The following is a 21,991-nucleotide window of genomic DNA, read 5'->3' as shown; positions in this document are numbered from 1 at the left end:
TTCCCTGTGTTATACAATATGTCCTCGTAGCTTATTTTATACTAATAGTTTGTACCTTCCTATCCCCTACCCCTATTTTGCCTCTCCCCACTAGTAACCACTAGTTTGTTCTCTATATCTGTAAGTTTCTTTTTTGTTTATTCACTAGTTTGTTGTATTTCTTAGATTCCACAATTAAGTGATATTATGCAGTATTTGTCTCTTTGTCTGACTTATTTCACTTAACATAATCCCCTCCAAGTCCATCCATGTTGTTCCAAATGGCAAAATTTCATTCTTTTTTATGACTGAATATTATTCTACTATATGTTTATACCACATCTTGTTTTTCCATTTACCTGTTGGTGACACTTAGGTTGCTTCCATATCTTGGCAGTTGTAAATAATGCTGCTCTGAACACTGGGGTGCATGTATCTTTTCATATTAGTGTTTTTGTTTTTTTCAGATGTATACCCAGGAATGGAATTGCTGGGTCATATGATAGTTCTATTTTTAGATTTTTGAGAAACCTCTATGATCTTTTCCACACTGGCTGCAGCAATTTACATTCCCACTAACACTGTACAAGGATTCTCTTTTCTCCACATCCTTGATAACATTTGTGATTTGTGATGTGTTCTTTCTGATAATTGTCATTCTGACAGGTGTGAGGTGATACCTCATTGTGGTTTTGACTTGCATTTCCCTGAAGATTATTGATGTCAAACATCTTTTCATGTGCCTTTTAGCTCTCTGCCTTTCCTCTTTGGAAAAAGTCTGTTAAAGTCTTCTCTCCATTTTTAAATCAGGTTTCTCTTTTCCCTTTTAACCTGACAGTGTCTTTTTATTAAAAGTGGTTCTTATACACAGCAAAGAGTTGGATGTTGTGTTTTTCTCAACTGTCACAATATTTTTTATGTGGTTTATTTAGAACATTTCAATGGAATTACCAACTTTGTGGGATTTAGATATGTTATTTTAGTATTTGTTTTCAGTTTCTCTGTCTTTTGTTCCTTTGTTGCCCCTTTCCTGTCTTCTTTTGGATTGTTTGATTTTTTTTTTTTTTTAGTATTTCACTTTAATTTATTTTATTTACTTTTTGTTTGTTATTTTTTTAGTGGTTCCTCTAGGGTATATAATACATATACCTAACCTTTCACAATCTACTTAGAGTTAATATTTTACCACTTCAAGTAAAATAATAGAAGGCATAGAACCTTTATAACCATATAGGTTCTATATTTTCCTGACTTTCTTGATATACTGGTGTTAAGTATTACATTTACATACATTAAAAATCCCATCAGACAATGTTATAATTTTTGCTTTCAAAAGCCATATGTATTTTAAAGAACTTAGGAGAAAAATAGTCTGTTATATTACCATTTTTGTTTTCCTTATTCCTGAAGTTTCAAGTTTTCCTCTGATATCATTTCCTGTCAGACAAAAGAGGTTTTTTCTAGCCATTCATTTAGAGTGAATCTTTTCCAATAAATTCTCTTAGTTTTTCTTCATCTGAGAATGTCCCCCTGCCCCCGCCCCACCAGCCTCACCACATGCAGAATCTTGATTTCCTAACCAGGGATCAAACCCGTGCCTCCTGTTTTGGAATTGTGGAATTTTAACAACTGGACCCCCAGGGAAGCCCCTGAGAGTGTCTTTATCCATCTTTGTTTCTGAAGGATATTTTCACTGGATGTAGAATTCTGGTCCAACCATTCATTTAGCATGTTTCTGTCTCCTAGACTCTCTGATATCTGATGGGGCATCTATAGGCAGTTGAATGGTTCGTCCTCCTTTTTGTAATGAGTTGATTTTCTCTGGCTAAGTGTTTTTTTTCTTTAACATTGCTTTTCAGCAATTTGATCATGATGTATCTAGGTATGATTGCCTTTATATTTAATCCATTTGGGGTTTTCTGGGCTTTTTGAATTTGTAAAGACATGCCTTTCACAAAATTTGAAAAGTTTTCAGCCATTATTTTGAAAATACTCTTCTGTACCTTTTCTTCTGGGACTTCAGTTCCACATATATTAGAGTCTTTGATACTGTCCCACAGGTCCATGAAGCTTTGTTCATTTAAAACAAAATTTTATCTTTATTCTTTCTGTTCTTTAGGGTGAGCAATTTTTATTGATTTGTCTTCAGGTTTATTTACTCTTTTTTCAACTTTCTCCATTCTGATAATGAATATATCCAGTAAATTGTTTATTTCAATTTCAATTGTTTATTGTAAATTTCTAAAATTTCCATTTGATTCTTTTTCATAGTTTCTGTGTGTCAGTTGAGAATTTCTATCTTTCCACTCATTCTCTCTTAACACTCATTTTATATTATGGAGCATCATTGTGTTAGCTGCTTTAAAATCTGTCTGAAAACTCAAATACTAAAATAACATCTAAATGACTTGGGTCATTTGATGTTTTTATTTATTTTTTATTAATTAGTTTATTTTAATTGGAGGATAATTACTTTACAATATTGTGATTTTTTTCTATTATTCTTTGAACTATATATAAAATTTCTACATGAATACCAATCATGGTTGTGCTGTGATTTCTATATTTGTATTTTCGGTCACTGTGCTGTAATGTGCTTAGTCACTCAGTTGTGTCCAGCTCTTTGCAACCTGACAGACTGTAGCCCTCCAGACTCCTCTGTCCTTGGGGATTCTCCAGGCAAGAATACTGGGCTGGGTTTTTATGCCCGCCTCCAGGGGATCTTCTCAACCCAGGAGTCGAACCCAGTTCTCCCACATTGCAGGCAGATTCTTTACTGTCTGAGCCACCAGGGAAGCTGTCATCTGATGTTTGTATTTCTGTTTTTCCTTTGAGAATTGGTCACATTTTCCTGGTTCTTTATATGTCAGCTGATTTTGGATTATATACTAGACATTTATACTGGTATTATTAGACTCTGGGTCCTGTTAGTTAATGTTGATGCTTTTGTCTAATTAGGTAACCAGCCTTCAGATATAATTTCTTTTTTAACTTATGTGAGTAGTGGTTCTAATGTCAGTTCAATTTTCAGAGACCTTTAGGTCTATCCCATTTGTCTGTTGCTCCAGGGTTAGTCTAGGGCTTGGACAGTGGTTTATATTATAGTTCAGTTCTCAAAGCCTTTTCTGTGCTGCTTTGGGTCTGCTCTGTGTATGCATAGCTCAAGGGTGGTCCAGGGCTTGTGCCAATTCATGTACAGAATCAGGAGATTCTCTTCTTCAGCTCATCCCCTCCAATATTTCTCCCATACTCATTGGCCCTCACAGTCTGCTTTTTCCTTTCCTCTGGACAAAAAGATGAGGTTTCTTTAGGAGTTTTAGCTTCCTGCACTGCTAATGTAACAATTCAAAACCAAATGGAAAAGAGAAGGGGGAAAACAGGAAACAGCCTTGAGTGGGTTGTTTCTTTGACTCCTCTCCACAGTCCACTTGCTTTTGTTTACTTTTTAGACCTCAGCTGCTTTTTTGTATTTTGTCTGGAGTTTTTAATTCTTTTTTTTTTTTTTAAGTTTGTTTTTTCTTTTTTAGAGTTTTTAATTCTAATCAGTGAGAAAGAGAGAAACTAATATGAGCTTATTCCATCTTGGCCAGCATTTGCAGTTTATTCAATTTCTTTACCCTTTTGATAATACTTAAAACTTTGGCAACAGCACAGGAGTTTAGTCTTCAAACTTCTACCAGCTTTACTAAAAAGTAAAATGTCATGTTTCGTGCAACGTCATTCATCTGATTCAGGGAAAATGTTGGGGTAGGGAGTTGGGTGGGGATTCTTTGTAGCAAGAGAGACAATAAAATAGATGTGTCAAGATGTTAACAATTAGTTAATCTAGGTAAAGAATATATGGGTGCTCACTTACTCTTTCAACTATTTTGTGAGTTTGAAAAGTCAAAATAAAAAGTTGATGGGAAACTCTGATCTTAATATATTCTATAATCTTAATCTAAGACACTGATCTAATCCTGAGGTCAACCTGCTGGTGGTCTTCAGAGTATTTTTGATTGGTCAAATCTGGACATACAAATTTGGACCTTCTCTGATTTCAAGGTGGCTTTCTTTGTTTCTGACAGAATAAACACTTTCTTTTGGCTATTTCTATATATTTCTTCCCTTACATCCCACTCTTTTTCCCTGTTTAGCAAATTAGAAAATTGAATCTGGACAGTAGTGTTCATCTCACCAACTGTTAATTGTCCCTTCTCTTACTTTAGACAATTCCAAGCTCGAGTGTCTCGGCAAGCTCTGTTGGCACTTGAGAAAGAAGAGGAGGAGGAGGTTGTGGGATCTTCTGTACCACAACGAAGCACACTGGCTGAACTAAAAAGCAAAGGGAAAAAGACAGCAAGAGCTCCAATCAGCCGTGTAGGGGGTGCTCTCAAGGGTAAGTTTGTTAGGTGTTATTATGGGAAGCTTTTAGTTTCGGGTGGTAGGCAAATTATGTAAGGAAATCATGTATAAATATATATATGAACATTGTCCTACTGTTCTGACTACTAGGAAGTAAAAAAGAAGTCTAAGGAGAAGCTGAGATCAGTGTGGAATAACACTAAAACATGTCAGCATTTTGTGTCTTTAATTAAGAAAAACCTATTCTGGGACCCTTATAATGCAAAGAAAGAGGGAAAGACAGAGAAGGAAGGAAAAGAAAAAAGAAAAACTTAATCTAATATGTATCTAGAGTAATAAGCAACTAGAGTTTCTGAGTTTCAGTTACTAGTTGACAGATATGCAGTAATATAGCAAGTATTATCAAAGTAAAGCTTAACATGTACCAAATTCACAAAGAATGTATTAACTTGGTCTTCAGTTTTGGAGGGTCAGAAATTGGGCTCTCTTTGTATACTTAAAGATGATCAGCAATAGCTGTTTTTTAAATCTACTATTTTTTAAGGTAAATTTTAGGTTCCCAGCAAAATTGAGCAGAAGGTACAGAGAGCAGTAAGCTTTTATTAACCACATTTATAGGAGTTAGACACGTAGACCAGATATTTAGATCTCTTATCCCTATCCTGATATCAACTTTGTAATACTCAGAATGTTCCTTGGAGATCTGAGAATTAGAGTATAGAGAATATAGTCCTAAAAAATATTTTATCCAGATCATGATGAAGCTTGACTCTAATAAGCAGCCCCACTAAAGAGAATACCAATAATAAGTGGGCTGCATTGGGTTTTTTTTTTTTGTGTTTTTTTTTTTTTTAGATTCAGTACATTTCAGCTGAGAGAAGAATTTTACCTGAAAAATGAATATTAAGATTTCAATTAATCCTGATAAAATTAGACAATGTTAGAATAATGACTGAAGGAAGATACAGAATTTGCTTTTTGGATATCTATATGTAAAAGATTATAGGTGAGGGGAAAAAAGGGAGGGTATAAGTAAATACAGAATAGACTTAAAAATTAATAATTTGATGCATTAAGGTTTTTTAAAATTATTATTTAAAAAAATCTCTGATTCTATGGTAGTAGAAGTAATCTTGATTTGGGAAAGGTTCAAGTTTACCTTATTGGGCATCTAAATTGGTAAAGATTTTTAAATTTAGATTTTGAAAGTTTAATATTTTTCTCTTAGCTCCAAGCCAGAACAGAGGTCTCCAAAATCCAGTTCCTCAACAGATGCAAAGTAATACTAGAATTATTGTTTTTGATGAAAATGCTGATGAGGCTTCTAGAGCAGAGTCATCTAAACCTACAGTCCAGCCATGGATAGCACCTCCTGTGTCCAGGGGCAAAGAGAATGAGCTGCAAGCCGGCCCTTGGAACACAGGCAGGCCTTTGGAATACAAGGTAAGGACTCTAAGGTCCAGTTTATTTGCTGACATAACAAAGGCTTCAGAGTTCAAATAGAGGAGTGCATCTCTTTTAATTCCTCTTGAATAATTAGGCATGGTCTGCATATGGTGTGTCAGAATGTAAAACCATGGTAATTTTAGTTTTCTTCTTCATCGCCAGCCTCGTGGCAATACAGCGTCTATGACAGCTGTACCCTCTATGCTTCCAAGTTTTACTCCATATGTGGAAGAGACTGCACAACAGCCAGTTATGTGAGTTTGATTTCCAGATATTTTGAGGTGGAAATTATTAAGAATGGACAGGGGCACCTATCTAATTCCTAAAGCATTTTCTTCTTTGTGGAAATGAAAGTAAACAAAAGTTTATTTCCTTTATGTCTTTTTTTTTTTTTTTTTAGTGTGTTAGGGCTAAAAGACCACTTGTTATTCTTATTAAGGAATAAAAATAGGTTTTATATTTAAATCGATGTAGTCAAAGATAGTCACTGTTATTTAAGGGAGACGTTCTACCTTTATTATTGACAGTAGTGAGGAATTACGGCAATTTTTGCTCATAACCTGCTTTTTCTTTCTGGATGTCTTTTTCTTGGCATTTCTATGAAATATAATAAATGATTAATCAAGCAGTCTAAGATTCAGTCTAATATATAACATTGTGGAGTGGTAATATTAGGTCATATTTTGTGTCCCATTGCAAGAGTTTCTTCATATATAATTTGTAACCCCTCATTTTATGCTAGGTATGATGTTTGTGTAGGTTTTTTCATAGTCTTTTTATCAGTTGAGCAAATTGAGGAAGCCTTTTAAGCGTGTAGATGCTTGGACCATTAAAAGTTCTGATCCAGTGTATCTGAGGTGAGGACCAGATATCTTTAGTTGTAAAAAGATACACAAAAAAATAAAAAATATATGTGATTCTGATCCATAGTCCAGATCCTAGTTGAGGTGTATGCTCCATTTTCACACCTGTATTACCACTCTCTACTCTTCCCCTTCAGCTGATAATGTTGAATTTTACACCATCAGTTCCCTAAATGCTGTATTTTCTAATTCTTCTGGGTTCAGAACAGTGATAAATGGGCATAAGTTAGCTTCATTTTGTACACTGGGCTCTATTTAGATTTGGTTATTCACCACAATCATAGAAAACAAACTTATGGTTACCAAAGGCCAAAGTGTTAGTGTTAGTCACTCAGTCATGGCCAACTCTTTGTGACCCATGGACTATAACCCACCAGGCTCCTCTGTCCATGGAATTCTCCAGGCAAGAATACTGGAGTGGGTAGCCTTTCCCTTCTCCAGGGGATCTTCCTGACTCCGAGATAGAACCCAGGTCTCCCTCATTGCAGATGGATTCTTTACCGTTTGAGCCACCAGGGAAGCCCACCAAAGGGGAAAGGTATGGGATAAGTTAGGGGATTGGGATTAACATATACACATAACTATATATAAAATAGATAACCAACAAGGACCTACTGTATAGCACAGAGAACAGTACTCAGTATTTTGTAATAACCTATAAGGGAAAAAAATCTGAAAAGGAATATGTGTGTATATATATATGTATATATAATATATAACTGAATCACTGCTGTACATGTGAAACTAACACATTATAAATCAACTATACTTCAATAAAAATATTACCTCCTTTGAAAAAAAGATATGTTATTCAGATTTATTTTTACCTATAAGTAATATAAGCTATTTGATGACTTATAGGTAATTCCTTCCTCATCATAGTAGTACTTAGAACATAATTGTTGATGGACTATGTAAATTATTTTTAGCCTGTTAATCATTTTTGTTTTTTGGAATCCATCATATATAGCCTTACAACTGACATCATCCCTGTGTTTTGTCAAAACATAAGAAACAGCTCATTTGATCTATATGATAAATAATAATTATCTTGCTTCTTTTAGGACACCATGTAAAATTGAACCCAGTATAAACCACATTCTAAGCACAAGAAAGCCTGGAAAGGAAGAAGGAGATCTCCTGCAGAGAGTTCAAAGTCTTCAGCAAGAGTCTGAGAAGAAGGAGAAGATGATGTATTGTAAGGAGAAGATTTATGCAGGAGTGGGGGAGTTCTCCTTTGAAGAGATCCGGGCTGAGGTTTTCCGGAAGAAATTAAAAGAGCGAAGAGAAGGTATGTGTATTTATCTAGCTCAGGTTTGTAAAAATAACTTAGTTGTAGGAAGACTGAGTTGCTATTTTAAGCCTGAGGAAAGTTACTGCTGTTGTGTGTACCTTTGTGTGATGCTTCTGTGGTTTCTGTATTTCTCTATCTAAGCTGAACTTCCATTACTGCTTTCTATGAAACCCATGAGGGGAAATTTTAAACAACTAAGTCTGTGTTCAAAAGTAAAGAAACTGCATGACCAGTTCATATTTCTCTGCAATAGGCAGTACAGAGAAGTGCTTTTCCTAATATTTCCTAAATATTTCACTTTACTTTTGATACTGTGCCTGAAATTTCTCCCAGGGCTAATTTAGATTAACGGACTCTGTCATTTAGATGATAGTTGTATGTCCTGTTTATTAAAGAATTCTTTCTGAGTTAAGGGAGGCTTATACATTGAAAAACTGGAAATTTGGGAAAAGTAGGAAGTGGTTCTGATTCTGAAGCTTAGAAGTGCTTGGGGGCAAAAGGTGCCCAAAACAGGCTGAAAGTAGGGAAGTTTAGCAGTTTAGCATTTGGAATTTAAGGCATTAGAAGATGAGTGAGAGTATAGAAAAGGAGGTTGGGGGTGGGGTGGGGGGGAGTCCAAAAATAAATTTTACCCAGTTAGGCATTTTGACTAGGATATACCAAGAATGAAGAAATAATTTTTTTTTTTTACACAATCATCCAGAGTAACCTGCAGCTCAGCTCACCTAAAGAGATGTGACATTCATAGGGCTAGCTGGGAAACTTAACCGTCACTTATAATTTGTTTGAGGAAAAAAATCATTTCAGAGTTTCAGGTGACAAGTTAGAAGCAAAGGTCTGTAAAGCAGCCTGTTAGTAAGTTTGGAATTGCCTTGTTACATCAACTAGTGCCTTCCAAAATTGACAGAAGTGCTCTGGCCTCAAATAATATATGGAAAAATGGAATCTGTGTGTCTAGGTAGGAGAGAGGGAATGCGTAAAAAATAAGGAACTAGTTGTGTGAAGCTTTTTAAAAGTGGAAACCACCACAACAAAGAAGTAGGCTAGCAGAATAGCCAAATATGAGCTGGGAAAGGAGCAAGGCACTTAGGTTGAAACTACTGCTTCCTAAAGGGAAGGCTCTAGCTACACCAAGTATATAAAAGTAAAATAGTACATTTTATTCTCAACTAGCTAAAGAAGAACCTGAGCTAGGGTTAGTTGGGATTTGAGTACTGAAAGAAGTATTGACCTCTGAGGATATTGTAATACTCTTTTCCTAATCTTGTCTCTGAATCTAGTTTGTACTCTTAAGAAATCCTCATGCCTATAAGAAAATGGTTTCTTGTTATATTCAAAACTAGCTTCAAAGATTGTTGCTGACATTCAACTCTCAGGTAGGGATGTGAGAAATGAGGAAGCCACAGGCTGGGTCTAAAGACAAAGCTGTTATCCTTTCTTCCCGTTACTACTTCTAAAGCATTTTCCCCCTTTTCCTTAAAAAAGTTTCTTTCCAATTCAGTTTTTTTCCTGCCCATTGACCTCCTTAGTATTCTACATACCTGGCTCATTTCTTATTTCTACCCCTATACCATCTACTCTATTGTATTCACCTGGCAAAACCTCAACCCTAGTTAAATCCAGCTATCTCCTCACACTCTGTACCTGCATCCAAGTATAATAGTTTAAATGTAGCTGGAAAAAAAATGCAGCTATGAATTGGTCTCATTTTAAATCCTTTTTATTTTTTATTTTAGCTATGCTGGATCTTCATTGCTGTGCGTGGGCTTTCTCTAATTGTGTTGCACCAGCTTCTCATTGTGGTGGCTTCTCTTGTTGCAGAGCGTGGGCTCTAGGGCACATGAGCTTTCCTGGACCAGGGATCAAACTTGTGTCTCCTGCATTGGCAGGCGGATTCTTAACCACTGGACCACATAGGAAGTCCTCATTTTAAATTCTTGACCACAACATTTACCAGTGCCTAACAGTCTTACTAGTTACCTGATAGGTGAATTTCTTCTTTCTGCTAAACAAACTAATTTAATTTTCTTTCATTTTCAAATATACATCCCTGTCCCTCCTGACCTAGAATCTACTTTGTAACCTCATTGAGAAAATAGAAGGAATGTAATGGTAACTCCATTTTCTTCCACCAAATCTGCCATCTCTGCTATCTGTACACTCATTCTTTTTGTTAAAATTAGCATTTCTCTGTTCCTATCAAAGGAATGGTCCTTATTTCTTCCCCCTCTAGCATTTTCCCTTTTTACTAAACCATTCTTAGTAATTTAGGCAAATATAATGTCTCCATTTTTTTAAAAAGAAAGAAAATCTTCATTACCCTTATTCATCTCCAACTACAACTCCATTTTTATACTCCCTTTCACAGCAAGATTTGGGGGGAATTGTAATCTTTTGCTGCCTACTATTTCCTCAACTGAAAAAGCTGGCTTAAAACTCACATTAAAAAACAAAGATATGTCATCTGGTCCCATCACTTCATGTCAAATAGATGGGGGAAAAGTGAAATCAGTGGCAGATTTTATTTTCTTGGGCTCTAAAATCACTGCAGATTGCTGCCACAAAATTAAAAGATGTTTGCTCCTTGGAAGAAAAGCTATAACAAACCTAGACAACATATTAAAAAGCAGAGACATTACTTTGCCAACAATGGTCCATATAGTCAAAATTATGGTTTTTCCAGTAGTCATCTACAGAAGTGAATTGAACCATACAGAAACCTGAGTACTGAAGAATTGATCCTTTCAAATTGTGGTATTGGAGAAGACTCTTGAAAGTCCCTTGGACAGCGAGAAGATCAAACCAGTCCATCCTAAAGGAAATCAACTCTGAATATTCATTGGAAGGACTGATACTGAAGCTCCAATACTTTGGCCACCTGATGCAAGGAGTCAACTCATTGGAAAGACCCCAATGCTTGTGAAGATTGAGGGCAGGAGGAGAACGGGGCAAAGGAGGATGAAATGGTTGGATAACATCATCAACTCAGTGGACGTGAGTTTGAGCAAACTTTGGAAGATAGTGAAGGACAGGGAAGCCTGGCATGCTGCAACCCATGAGGTCGCCAGGAGTCAGACATGACTTACCGACTGAACATTTCCTCAAGCATCTTTTCTATTCCAGTGATCACAGTAACCAGAAACCTCCTTTTTGCCAAATCCAATGGCTGTTTCTGAGTCTTGATCTTTATTGACCTCTTGGCTTCATTGAGTACAGTTGATGAAATGCTTTATGAAATGCTTCTCTTTGGCTTCTTCCTTGATGGTGTATTCTTGCCCCATTTCCTTTACTGTTCTTCTCATCCAGGGCCTCTTCCTGAGGCCCAGGAGAGTTCTGAAATATCCCAATTATATCTTCTTTCAACAGCCATCTTTAAGTAATGGATTAAATACTGTTTACAAGCTATTGACTCTCAAATTCATATCCCCATCCCTGACATTTCACCTGATCCCCAGACTGATATTTAGTTGCCTGAATTTATTGGCTGTCCTAATAGGCATCTTTTAAAATTTATATGTATTTATTTGGCTGTGCTGGGTCTTAGTTGCAGCACACAGCATCTTCAATCTTCATTGAGCATTATAGGGGTCTTTAGTTGAGGCATATGGAATCTAGTTCCCTGACCAGGGATTGAACTCAGGCCCCCTGCATTGGGAGCTCAGAGTCTTAGCCACTGGACCACCAGAGAAATCTCTCCAATAGACATTTTAAGCTCTACATAGCCAAAAACAGTTACGGATTTATGTCACAAACCACACCTCAATATACAAATGTACCACAGGCTTCCCTATTTCAACAAAAGGCATCACCATGCACCAAGTTGGTTCAGTTCAGTTCAGTTGTTCAGTCGTGTCCGACTTTTTGCGACCTCATGAACTGCAGCATGCCAGGCCTCCCTGTCCATCACCAACTGCCAGAGTCCACCCAAACCTATGCCCATTGAGTTGGTGATGCCATCCAACCATCTCATCCTCTGTCGTCCCCTTCTCCTCCTGCCCTCAATCTTTCCCACCATCGGGGTCTTTTCCAATGAGTCAGCTCTTCACATCAGGTGGCCAAAGTACTGAAGTTTCATCCTCAACATCAGTCTTTCCAATGGATACCCAGGACTGATCTCCTTTAGGATGGACTGGTTGGATCTCCTTGCAGTCCAGGGGACTCTCAAGAGTCTTCTCCAACACCACAGTTCAAAAGCATCAATTCTTTGGTGCTCAGCTTTCTTTATAGTCCAACTCTCACATCCATACATGACCACTGAAAAAACCATAGCCTTGACTAGATGGACCTTTGTGGACAAAGTAATATCTCTGCTTTTGAATATGCTATCTAGCTTGGTCATAACTTTCCTTCCAAGGAGTAAGCATCTTTTAATTTCATGGCTACAATCACTATCTGCAGTTATTATGGAGCCCAGAAAAATAAAGTCTTCCACTGTTTCCCCATCTATTTGCTATGAAGTGATGGGACTGGATGCCATGATCTTCGTTTTCTGAATGTTGAGCTTTAAGCCAACTTTTTCACTCTCCTCTTTCACTTTCATCAAGAGCCTCTTTAGTTCTTCTTCACTTTCTGCCATAAGGGTGGTGTCATCTGCATATTTGAGGTTATTGATATTCCTCCTAGCAATCTTGATTCCAGCTTGTGCTTCCTCCAGCCCAGCTTTTCTCATGATGTACTCTGCATATAAATAAGCAGGGTGACAATATACAGCCTTGACATACTCCTTTTCCGATTTGGAACCAGTCTGTTGTTCCATGTCCAGTTCTTTAACTGTTGCTTCTTGACCTGCATACAGATTTCTCAAGAGGCAGGTCAGGTGGTCTGGTATTCCCATCTCTTTCAGAATTTTCCACAGTTTCTTGTGATCCACACAGTCAAAGGCTTTGGCATAGTCAATAAAGCAGAAATAGATGTTTTTCCGGAACTCTTGCTTTTTCCATGATCTAGCGGATGTTGGCAATTTGATCTCTGGTCCTCTGCCTTTTCTAAAACCAGCTTGAACATCAGGAAGTTCACGGTTCACAATATTGCTGAAGCTTGGCTTGGAGAATTTTGAGCATTACTTTACTAGCATGTGAGATGAGTGTAATTGTGCAGTAGTTTGAGCATTCTTTGGCATTGCCTTTCTTTGGGATTGGAATGAAAACTAACTTTTTCCAGTCCTGTGGCCACTGCTGAGTTTTCCAAATTTGCTGGCATATTGAATGCAGCACTTTCACAGCGTCATCTTTCAGGATTTGAAATAGCTCAAGTGGAATTCCATCACCTCCACTAACTTTGTTCGTAATGATGCTTCCTAAAGCTCACTTGACTTCACATTCCAGGATGTCTGGCTCTAGGTGAGTTGATCACACCATTGTGATTATCCGAGTCGTGAAGATCTTTTTTATACAGTTCTGTGTATTCTTGCCACCTCTTCTTAATATCTTCTGCTCCCTACAAAAAACTCTGAAAGATATATTTTATCCCTCTTTCCTTACCATTCCCCCACATCTAATGAATAAACCAACCTTGCCACCAAAAAGTTTCATACATCTTTCATTTATCACCAGTCCCATTATTACCTCAGTCCAAACCACAGTCTTTTAGCTGGACTACTGCAGTTAGACTTTCTGGCCTTCCCAAAACTCATTGTGTTCACAGCACATTATCATTTTTAGAAAGTCAGGTCATGTCCCTCCTTTATTTAAAATTCTCCCGTGTTTTTTCATTGTCTTAGAATGCAGTACAAACTCTTACAAACCCTACATGATTTGGCCCTTGCCTACCTTTCCAATCTCATCTTTTACTTTGCTCCCTATTTCTATGCTACAGCCACGTTGGCCTTCTTTTGAGTCCTTGTACCAGTGATCTGTTCCTCTGTTAGGGCCTTTATGCCATCTAGTCCCTTTTCTCAGATCTTTATATGACCGGCCTCTTGTTATCCAGGTTACAGCTTTATAATGTAACTGCCTTAGATGATCTCCCCTGATCACTGGTTTAGTAGCTCCTGACCTCCATTCCCCTACCCAGTAACACATTTCCACATCACCTAATTTTTAGTTTTAGCACTGATTATCTTGTTAATTTCTGTGTGTTTGTCTTTGCCAAATTGAACATTAGCATCACATGACCAAGGACTTTGTATTATGTGCTACTAAAACCTAAATACCTTGTTGTGCTTGGCACATAATAGACTTCTGTTTTTTACTGACTGAGTAAATAATAGAGACCGAGACCTCAAGTTGAGGGCTTTGCTCCATCTGTGTCATTCTTATCTGTAATATTGACTGTCCCAAAGACAAGCTTTGACAGGATAAATTGCTATGAGGAGTAATGCCTCAGCCAACTTTACTATTTCTAGCTGAGCTGCTGACCAGTGCAGAGAAGAGAGCAGAAATGCAGAAACAGATTGAAGAGATGGAGAAGAAGCTAAAAGAAATCCAAACTATTCAGCAAGAAAGATCGAATGAGCAGGTCATTTTCTCTTTTCAGTGCATAACAACTAATGCTTATTGAAACAAATTTAAACAATATGAAAATGTAGAAGGTAAAAGTCCTGCCAGTGCCCACTCAGTTTTTGGTAGTTTCTTAGCTACTAGTATCAGCAAAGTTGAGCAGAAAAGTAATTTTAACAGGTGACTTTAAATGGAATTTGTGGCATATAAGTGATATAATTTATTGACAGTTATACTCTAAATCACTATTCTGTTACTTCTGACTATAGTTTTTTATTCTAGTCATGTTCCATTAAAATGAGATTAGCTAAAGAAATTTAGTGTGTATTTGCTTGCCACTACTTAGTTAAGTACAGCAGTATCAGTTTATGGGAACATAAATTTAAGAACATAAATTTAAGAACTTCTGTGGGACAGACATTCTATATGGTTAGTAAATATCTTGGGAAAGTGTATAGTAAAGCTAATTTTGGCACTAAAACTTGAAAATAGGTAGCATTTTCTAGATAAGAGGGACATACTAATTTTGTTTATTTAATGCAAATAGCAAGAAGAGAAGATCTCTACAAAGGAGACAGCTGAACTTCGAATTGCTTCAGAGTCTCAGGAAATAACAGGAATGGCTCTGTCTAGTTTTGTTTGCCCGGTAAACTCTTGTGCCAGGTAGGACCACACTGTGGAAGGAATGATACTTATAGGAAGGAGAGCATTTAGAACCAGCCTTTGACTCTCTAGACTTGAAGTTTCCTTAACATTGATAGTATTGAGACATGATTTTTGCAAGTCTTTGTCATAACGTCAGCTTTAATGCTAATGAGCGAGGTCTAGGTACTGGCTTTTTTCCATTTAAAAAAGATAACGTATTTCTTATAACAACCAAATTTTTTAAGTGATAAAACCACTCATTTCTACCACCAAAAGATGACTAGTATTAACATTGCTTTATTTCTTCTTTATGTGTTGTTTTGGATTTGTTTATAAAAATGAAGGTTTATCATTTTGTAATCTTATATTGTTAATGTAACTTGATGTCTGCTATCAAATATATTTCTGTAACAATTCTAATGACTGAAGGTTCTCTCTTAAAGAATTTGGTTTAATGGTACTAGAATATTTTCTTTATCTTAGAATGAAGATTATATTTAATTTTTAAAAAAGCCTCTTGGACTTCTGAGAATTAAATAATTTGTTCCATGGGTAGTAAGCCACATGTTTAAAAACAAGTTTCTTCACAGGGAAACATCACTTGCAGAAAACGTTTGGCAAGAACAACCTCATTCTAAAAGTGAGTTGTATTTGACAATCTCATGAAGCCCTTACTGATAACAAATGCGTTATGTAACAAGTATAAAAATTTTATTGATTGTAGTAAAAGGAGGTGAAAGAAAGCAAAGAAGGAGACTCAGGTTTGTAATGTTTGAATCATGGAATTCAATTTATTAGCATATAATTCAAGATAGGATAGACATTTGAAAGAATATTTTTGTAAAATAACTCATTTCTTAAAAGTATTTCATTTTAAATGTAATTTAAATTTATACTAACTATAAAATAATATTTCACTTTAGTTAGTGCACTCTAGCTAAGCATAGCAGTAGCACCCAGGAGCCAAGACTGGAAAGTGGTTTTTGATGGAAAGAGAGGGGAGAAGCTTAAAATTAAAGCTATTTTATATTCAAATTTGGTCTTTTTGGAAACATGTTTAAAGTGGTAGAAACATGAATATCCACCTAGTAGTTTAAAAAATTCAGTAGAATCTGATTAAACCTTTAAGTCTAACCATCAGTTTATAGGAAATGTAAGGCATAGAAGAACATTTGAAGCAAGAATATAATTGGCCAAAAATCCAGCATTATGGGGTAAACAACCCAGTTTCTAAAACAAAAAATTAATAGTAAAAACAAAAACCCTATAAAATAAAAGCAATTTAAGAAGCAATTTCAACTGGTCACAGTGTTTGAATCTACTTTACATTCCTAATTCAAACTTTCTAAAAAGTTTTGGTAAAATGTGATACTTCTGACTGGATGTGTGAATTCAGAAATGGTTAATTCTGTAGATATGATCATGTTTTGAGATTATGCTTTTTAAAAAGATGCTATCTCTAAGAAATGTGTACTGAAATATTTACATATGCCATGATATGGTGTTTTGTATTTGCTTCAAAAATAATTCAGAGTTGGGTTAGATTTGGGGAGTAGTGATGGGGAATAAAGATGAAACAAGATCATCCATGTTTAGATCACTGTTATTAAATGATCTTTACTTTTGTACTTTGGAAATTATTATAAAAGATAAAACTGTTTTTCTGCTTTCAAACAGCAAAAATGTTAATTGACCTAACTGTCTTGAAGAGTAGGGCATTTACTCTAAAGAGTGTAAATTTAGTCTCTCTTTCTATAGGTTCCAGTGTACCTTTCTCCATTTTTGATGAATCTCTTCTTTCAGAAAAAAAGCCTGTCAGGTTTGAGGGGTTTTTTAATTTATTTTGTTTCAACAATTAAAAGTTTTCTATTATTATAAATAAGGGTGAAATAGGAGGTTACTGTTATCTGTGTTAAAAGAAAAATTGCTAAATGGGATATGTCTTTTTCTAGTCCTTCTGCAGCTCCCTCACGTGTTTTAGCCCAACGAAGACCTCTTGCAATTCTCAAAACTTCAGAAAGCATCACCTCAAATGAGGATGTATCTCCAGATGTTTGTGTAAGAAACAATATCCCTAAGTTTATATAAATGGGCTAGTGCATAGTTTTATTCATTTCTCATGAAAGTTTAAAGTGAAAATCATTGGCTTGAAATAAGCACATGAAAAGATGCTCAACACTGTTATCAGAGAATGGAAATCAAAATGATGGTGAAATACTATACACATCCACTTGGATGGCTATAATCAAAAAGACAAAATAACAGCTGTTGGTGAGGATGTGAAGTAACTAAAACCCTCATACGTTGCTGATGAGGATGTACAGTGGTACAACCTGTTTGGAAAACAATCTGGCAATTCCTCAGAATGTTGACAATAGGGTTACCATATGATCCAGCAGTTCCCTCCTAGGTAAATATATCCAAAAGAATTTTTTAGTTAATTTATTTTCAATTGAAGGATAACCAAAAGAATCTAAAACATATCATTACACAAAAACTACATAAATGTTCATAGCAGCATTGTTCGTAAGAGCCAATAACAGGAAACAACCAAACATTCATCACCTGATGCTTGGATAAACAAAATGTGTATCTGTAAAGTGGAATAGTGTTCAGCCATAAGAAGGAATGGAATATTGACATATCCTACAACGTGGGTGAATCTTTAAAACACTGCTAAAATGAAAGCACACCTAAAAGAACACATATTGTATTATTCCTTTCATGTGAAATAAACAGAAGTCTTCTCATAAAGGCAGAAAATAGATTAGGATTTCTGGGGGATTAGGGAGAGAGTGGGTTGGAAAGTGACCACAAATTGATATAGTGTGTCTTTTTACAGTGATGAAAATGTTCTGAAGTTAGATAGTGGTTGCTAGTTAGTTGCTAACTAGTTAGTTGCTAGTGGTTGCTAACTTCACTAGTTAGTGAAGTTAGATGATGGTTGCAAAGCCTTATGAATGTGTGATACTAAAAACCACCGAAATGCACATTATAAAAGAGTGTATTTTTTGGTATATTAATTATATCTCAATTTTTTTTTAAGTAGGGAAAAATCACTGTCTTTAAAGCCCAAGATCTTTTTTCTTTATAAAAAAAATTTTGTAGCAATGAAAGTTATGTGAACCAACCTTTTTTTTGTTGTAGTAATGTTCTGTTTTAACCACTGTGGACTAGTGACCCTGCACGCATTCAAGTCAAAGTAAATAAACTTTATCAATGACATTTTATTGAAGTTTTAAACCAGCATCTGGAAATTTGTCTTAATATTTAAAGAGAACTGAGTATGTTTAATCTGAAGCTTATAAGGGGAGACATGATCAGTATCTATAGTGATTTAAAACAGTGTTAAATCAGTGTATTCCAATGAATCAAACATGTTTTTCTTTTTTACTTATTTATTGAGGTATATCTTATATCCATGGACCTCCCTTTAGTAGCTCAGTTGGTATAAAGAATCAGCCTGCAATGCAGGAGACCCAGGTTTGATCCCTAGGTTGGGAAGATCCCCTGGAGAAGGAAATGGCAACTCACTCCAGTATGCTTGCCTGAGAATCCCATGGACAGAAGAGCCTGGCGGGCTACAGTCCATGGAGTCACAAGAGTTGGACACGACTTAGCAACTAAAGAGAGAGAGAGCTCTTATATAGATACATTGCACAAATATTAATTGTACAGCTAGGTCAAATTTTAAATATGTGAATATCCATGCAGTCTTCACATATATCAAGATACAGAAAATTTGCAGCAACCCAGAACCTCGGAAGCCATGTATGACTGAAGGTGCTGAGGCCCCATTCCAACTATACTGAATTGGAATTTCCAGAGATAAAATCCAAGCATGTATTTTTGTCTGTTTTAAATACTTGCCCAGGTAATTCTAATGTAGGTAATAGAGATGATGATGTAGAAGAGTAATTTTTACATACTGGATTCTGGAGAATACCACCAGAAAATAGGCTGGATTTGGAGGTAGTGGTTCTAGGCTCAGATGTTCAAGGATGGACCAAATTATTAAGAGGATATCTTAGCTCTTTTTGTCTTAAACCTTTTACTTGAATTTTGTTAATAGGTACCTACCAGCACTTTTTTCCCTAAAAAAAAAAAATCATATTTAAAGTGTCTAAACTAATAGGGCCGTAAATAGTATTTGCATAAATGTATCCATAGACTGCAGACATTTATTTTACTCCAATCTTACGATTCTTCAGTTTCATCTATTCTTTCTTCTAGATGTATCTCTCACCTCTACTTAATTATGTTGAGCCAGAAATTCAGAGTATATGTCATATTGGTAATGATCTAGAAAGTTAATATCTAGTATCAAAGAGGGTTAAATGAAATAGGCACTTTTGTGTACTTCAGGTAAATGTATAAAGTGGTACAATATTTCTGAGGGAAGTTGGGCAGTATAAATAAACACCCTTAATGTCCCATTACCTTTTTGACCTGATAGTTCTATTTTTATGAATTATTCCTGAGAAAACTAACATATTCCTAAAGATTTAAAATCTATAAGAATATTTAAAATAGTTGCATGATAGTAAAATACAGGGAATAGCCTAAAACAGTTGGTCAACTTCTGATAGACCCACAGTGTTACCAATATGTTTTTAAAGAATTTTTAATAGCACAGAAAATAAACTAAAAAATATAATGATAACAAATAATATGGACTAGCATATATGCTGTAATTTCACTTGTTTTAAAACCTTTTTAAAATGCATAAAATATGCTTGTACATGTATCCTACTACATGTATGTGGTCATAGCAGTTGTCTTTGTATAGTGGTAACTGGGGACTTCCCAGGTGGCACGAGTGGTAAAGAACCTGTCTGCCAGTTCAGGAGATATAAGAGATGTGGGTTTGACCCCTGGGTCCAGACCCCCCCCCTGGAGGAGGGCATGGCAACCCACTCCAGTATTCTTGCCTGGTAAATCCCAGGGACAGAGAAGCCTGGTGGGCTATAGTTCATAGGGTCGCAAAGAGTCAACACAACTGAAGTGGCTTAGCACGCACACACCAGTAGTAACTGGAGTGGAGAAGTGGGAGGATCCTGTGTGGGAGGGAGACATTTTTACTACAGATTCTTTTAAACTAGTTGACTTTTTAAAACTATACACTTGTATTACTTTTAAAGACAAAGGCGTATTTTAAGTGTTTTCCATTATGTTATACTTTTTTCCCCATATTTTCTATCATCATGAATTGTTGTTTAGTCGCTAATTCATGTCTGACTGTGATTCCATGGACTGTAGCCCACCAGGCGCCTCTGTCTATGAGATTTTCCTGGCAAGAATACTGAAGTGGATTGCCATTTCTTTTTCCAGGGGATCTTTCTGGCCCAGGGATTGAACCAATGTTTCCTGCATTGGCAGGCAGATTCCTTACCATTGAGCCACCAGGGAAGCCCATGATCATGAGTTACCTTTAAGAAATAAAATAAAATTTAATTATTTGTCATAGAATAAGACCTAAAAGCTAGGAGAATAGTCAATTACCAGAATGTATTCTAGGCCAAAGCCAGAAGAAAAATGGTATTGATTCTTTGGTTCCTAGGTGAAATTGATTGAGCAGAAAACATTGTCCAGTATTTTTCCTTTGTGTGGAGAATCTTCACAGTGTATTTTTGATGAAATATAGTTTGCTGTTTTCATAATACAGAACCTTTTTCCTCAGATGTAAAGATGTACTTTTAAAAATTGTCTTTCTCTAAAGATTCTGTGTTAAAAATCACTTATCTAATGTCTCCTTCAGTAAAAAAGATAGGCCATTCATATGCTCATTGAAATGTTTCAGCTAAATTTTATGTGGTATTTATTTCAGGATGAATTTACAGGAATTGAGCCCTTGAGTGAGGATGCTATTGTCACAGGTTTCAGGAATGTAACTATTTGTCCTAACCCAGAAGACACTTGTGACTTCGCTAGAGCAGCTCATTTTGCATCCACTCCTTTTCATGAAATAATATCCTTGAAGGATCTCCCTTCTGATCCTGAGAGACTGTTGCAGGAAGAGGATCTAGATATGAAGACCTCTGAGGACCAGCAAACTGCTTGTGGCACTATCTACAATCCACCTCTCAGCATCAAGAAGCTGAGGTGAGTGGTGATTGTAGGTTGCACAAACCAAACTGTTTGAGGGCTCTTACTCTGTGTGTGCTTGTCAATTATAGCCATCAATTATCAAGCTTTTACTACCTGCCGAGTACTGTGCTAAGTGCTTTACATGACAGTTAAGCTCCTTCAGATAAAATGTTAATGGGATTTAGTAATTTATTTGAATATGAGGATTAGAAGTAAATTTTTAAAAAATATTTATTTATTTAGCTGTTCCAGGTCTTAGTTGCATCATGTAGGATCTTCCATCTTTGTTGCAGCATATGGGATCTGTAGTTGCAGCAGGCAGGATCTTTTAGTTGTGGCATTAGGACTCTTGGTTGCAGCATGTAGGACCTAGTTCCCTGACCAGGGATCAAACCCAGGCCCCTACATTGGGACCATGGAATCTTAGCCTCTAGACAACCAGGGAAGTCCCATGGAAGAAGTAACTGGGTTTGATTATGTTATCTTTGAGGAGACTCAGAAAGGGTACCTGAGTGGTAGAGAAGAGGCATATATTTTTCCTTTACTATTGAGTTTAAAATAATGGTAGAGTAGCTTGATACTAATTTTAAATAGACTGTTAGAGATATACTTTTCAAAAGTATCTTGTGATAGAGAGATAGAAATGAAGACAGTAATAGCGGGAATGGCATCGAGAGCCAGGGATTAATAAGCCTTGTGATCTATCCATACTTAAAAGTCACCTAATTTAAACAAATTCCAGTATTAGGAATATTCCTTAATTTGCCAGTTTGTGCTTTTAAAGCTATATTTTCAAACTTTCCCCCTAACAAACTTTTCTCAGTTTCTAGCACATAGTCACCTTGATTAATTTCCTGTTTTCTTTCTTGACCTTTGCTTATTGAAGAGTTAAAAAG

General features: G+C 36.1%; 1 protein-coding gene across 1 annotated transcript in view; it reads left to right on the top strand.

Moving 5' to 3' along the window:
* Positions 1-21,991, top strand: part of BUB1B (BUB1 mitotic checkpoint serine/threonine kinase B) — a 51,067-nt gene that overhangs the window by 17,454 nt on the left and 11,622 nt on the right. The window contains exons 6-15 of the mRNA XM_040226950.1: positions 4,188-4,357; positions 5,552-5,766; positions 5,932-6,023; positions 7,697-7,923; positions 14,270-14,382; positions 14,911-15,026; positions 15,599-15,648; positions 16,767-16,827; positions 16,961-17,066; positions 20,836-21,110. Of these exons, the coding sequence (XP_040082884.1) occupies positions 4,188-4,357; positions 5,552-5,766; positions 5,932-6,023; positions 7,697-7,923; positions 14,270-14,382; positions 14,911-15,026; positions 15,599-15,648; positions 16,767-16,827; positions 16,961-17,066; positions 20,836-21,110 (1,425 nt within the window). The remainder of the gene's footprint in view (positions 1-4,187; positions 4,358-5,551; positions 5,767-5,931; positions 6,024-7,696; positions 7,924-14,269; positions 14,383-14,910; positions 15,027-15,598; positions 15,649-16,766; positions 16,828-16,960; positions 17,067-20,835; positions 21,111-21,991) is intronic.

The sequence above is a fragment of the Oryx dammah genome, unplaced genomic scaffold (genome assembly GCF_014754425.2).
Source record: "Oryx dammah isolate SB20612 unplaced genomic scaffold, SCBI_Odam_1.1 HiC_scaffold_26, whole genome shotgun sequence".
NCBI classification, from domain to species: Eukaryota; Metazoa; Chordata; class Mammalia; order Artiodactyla; family Bovidae; genus Oryx; species Oryx dammah.
This window is presented reverse-complemented; position numbering and strand designations above follow the sequence as displayed.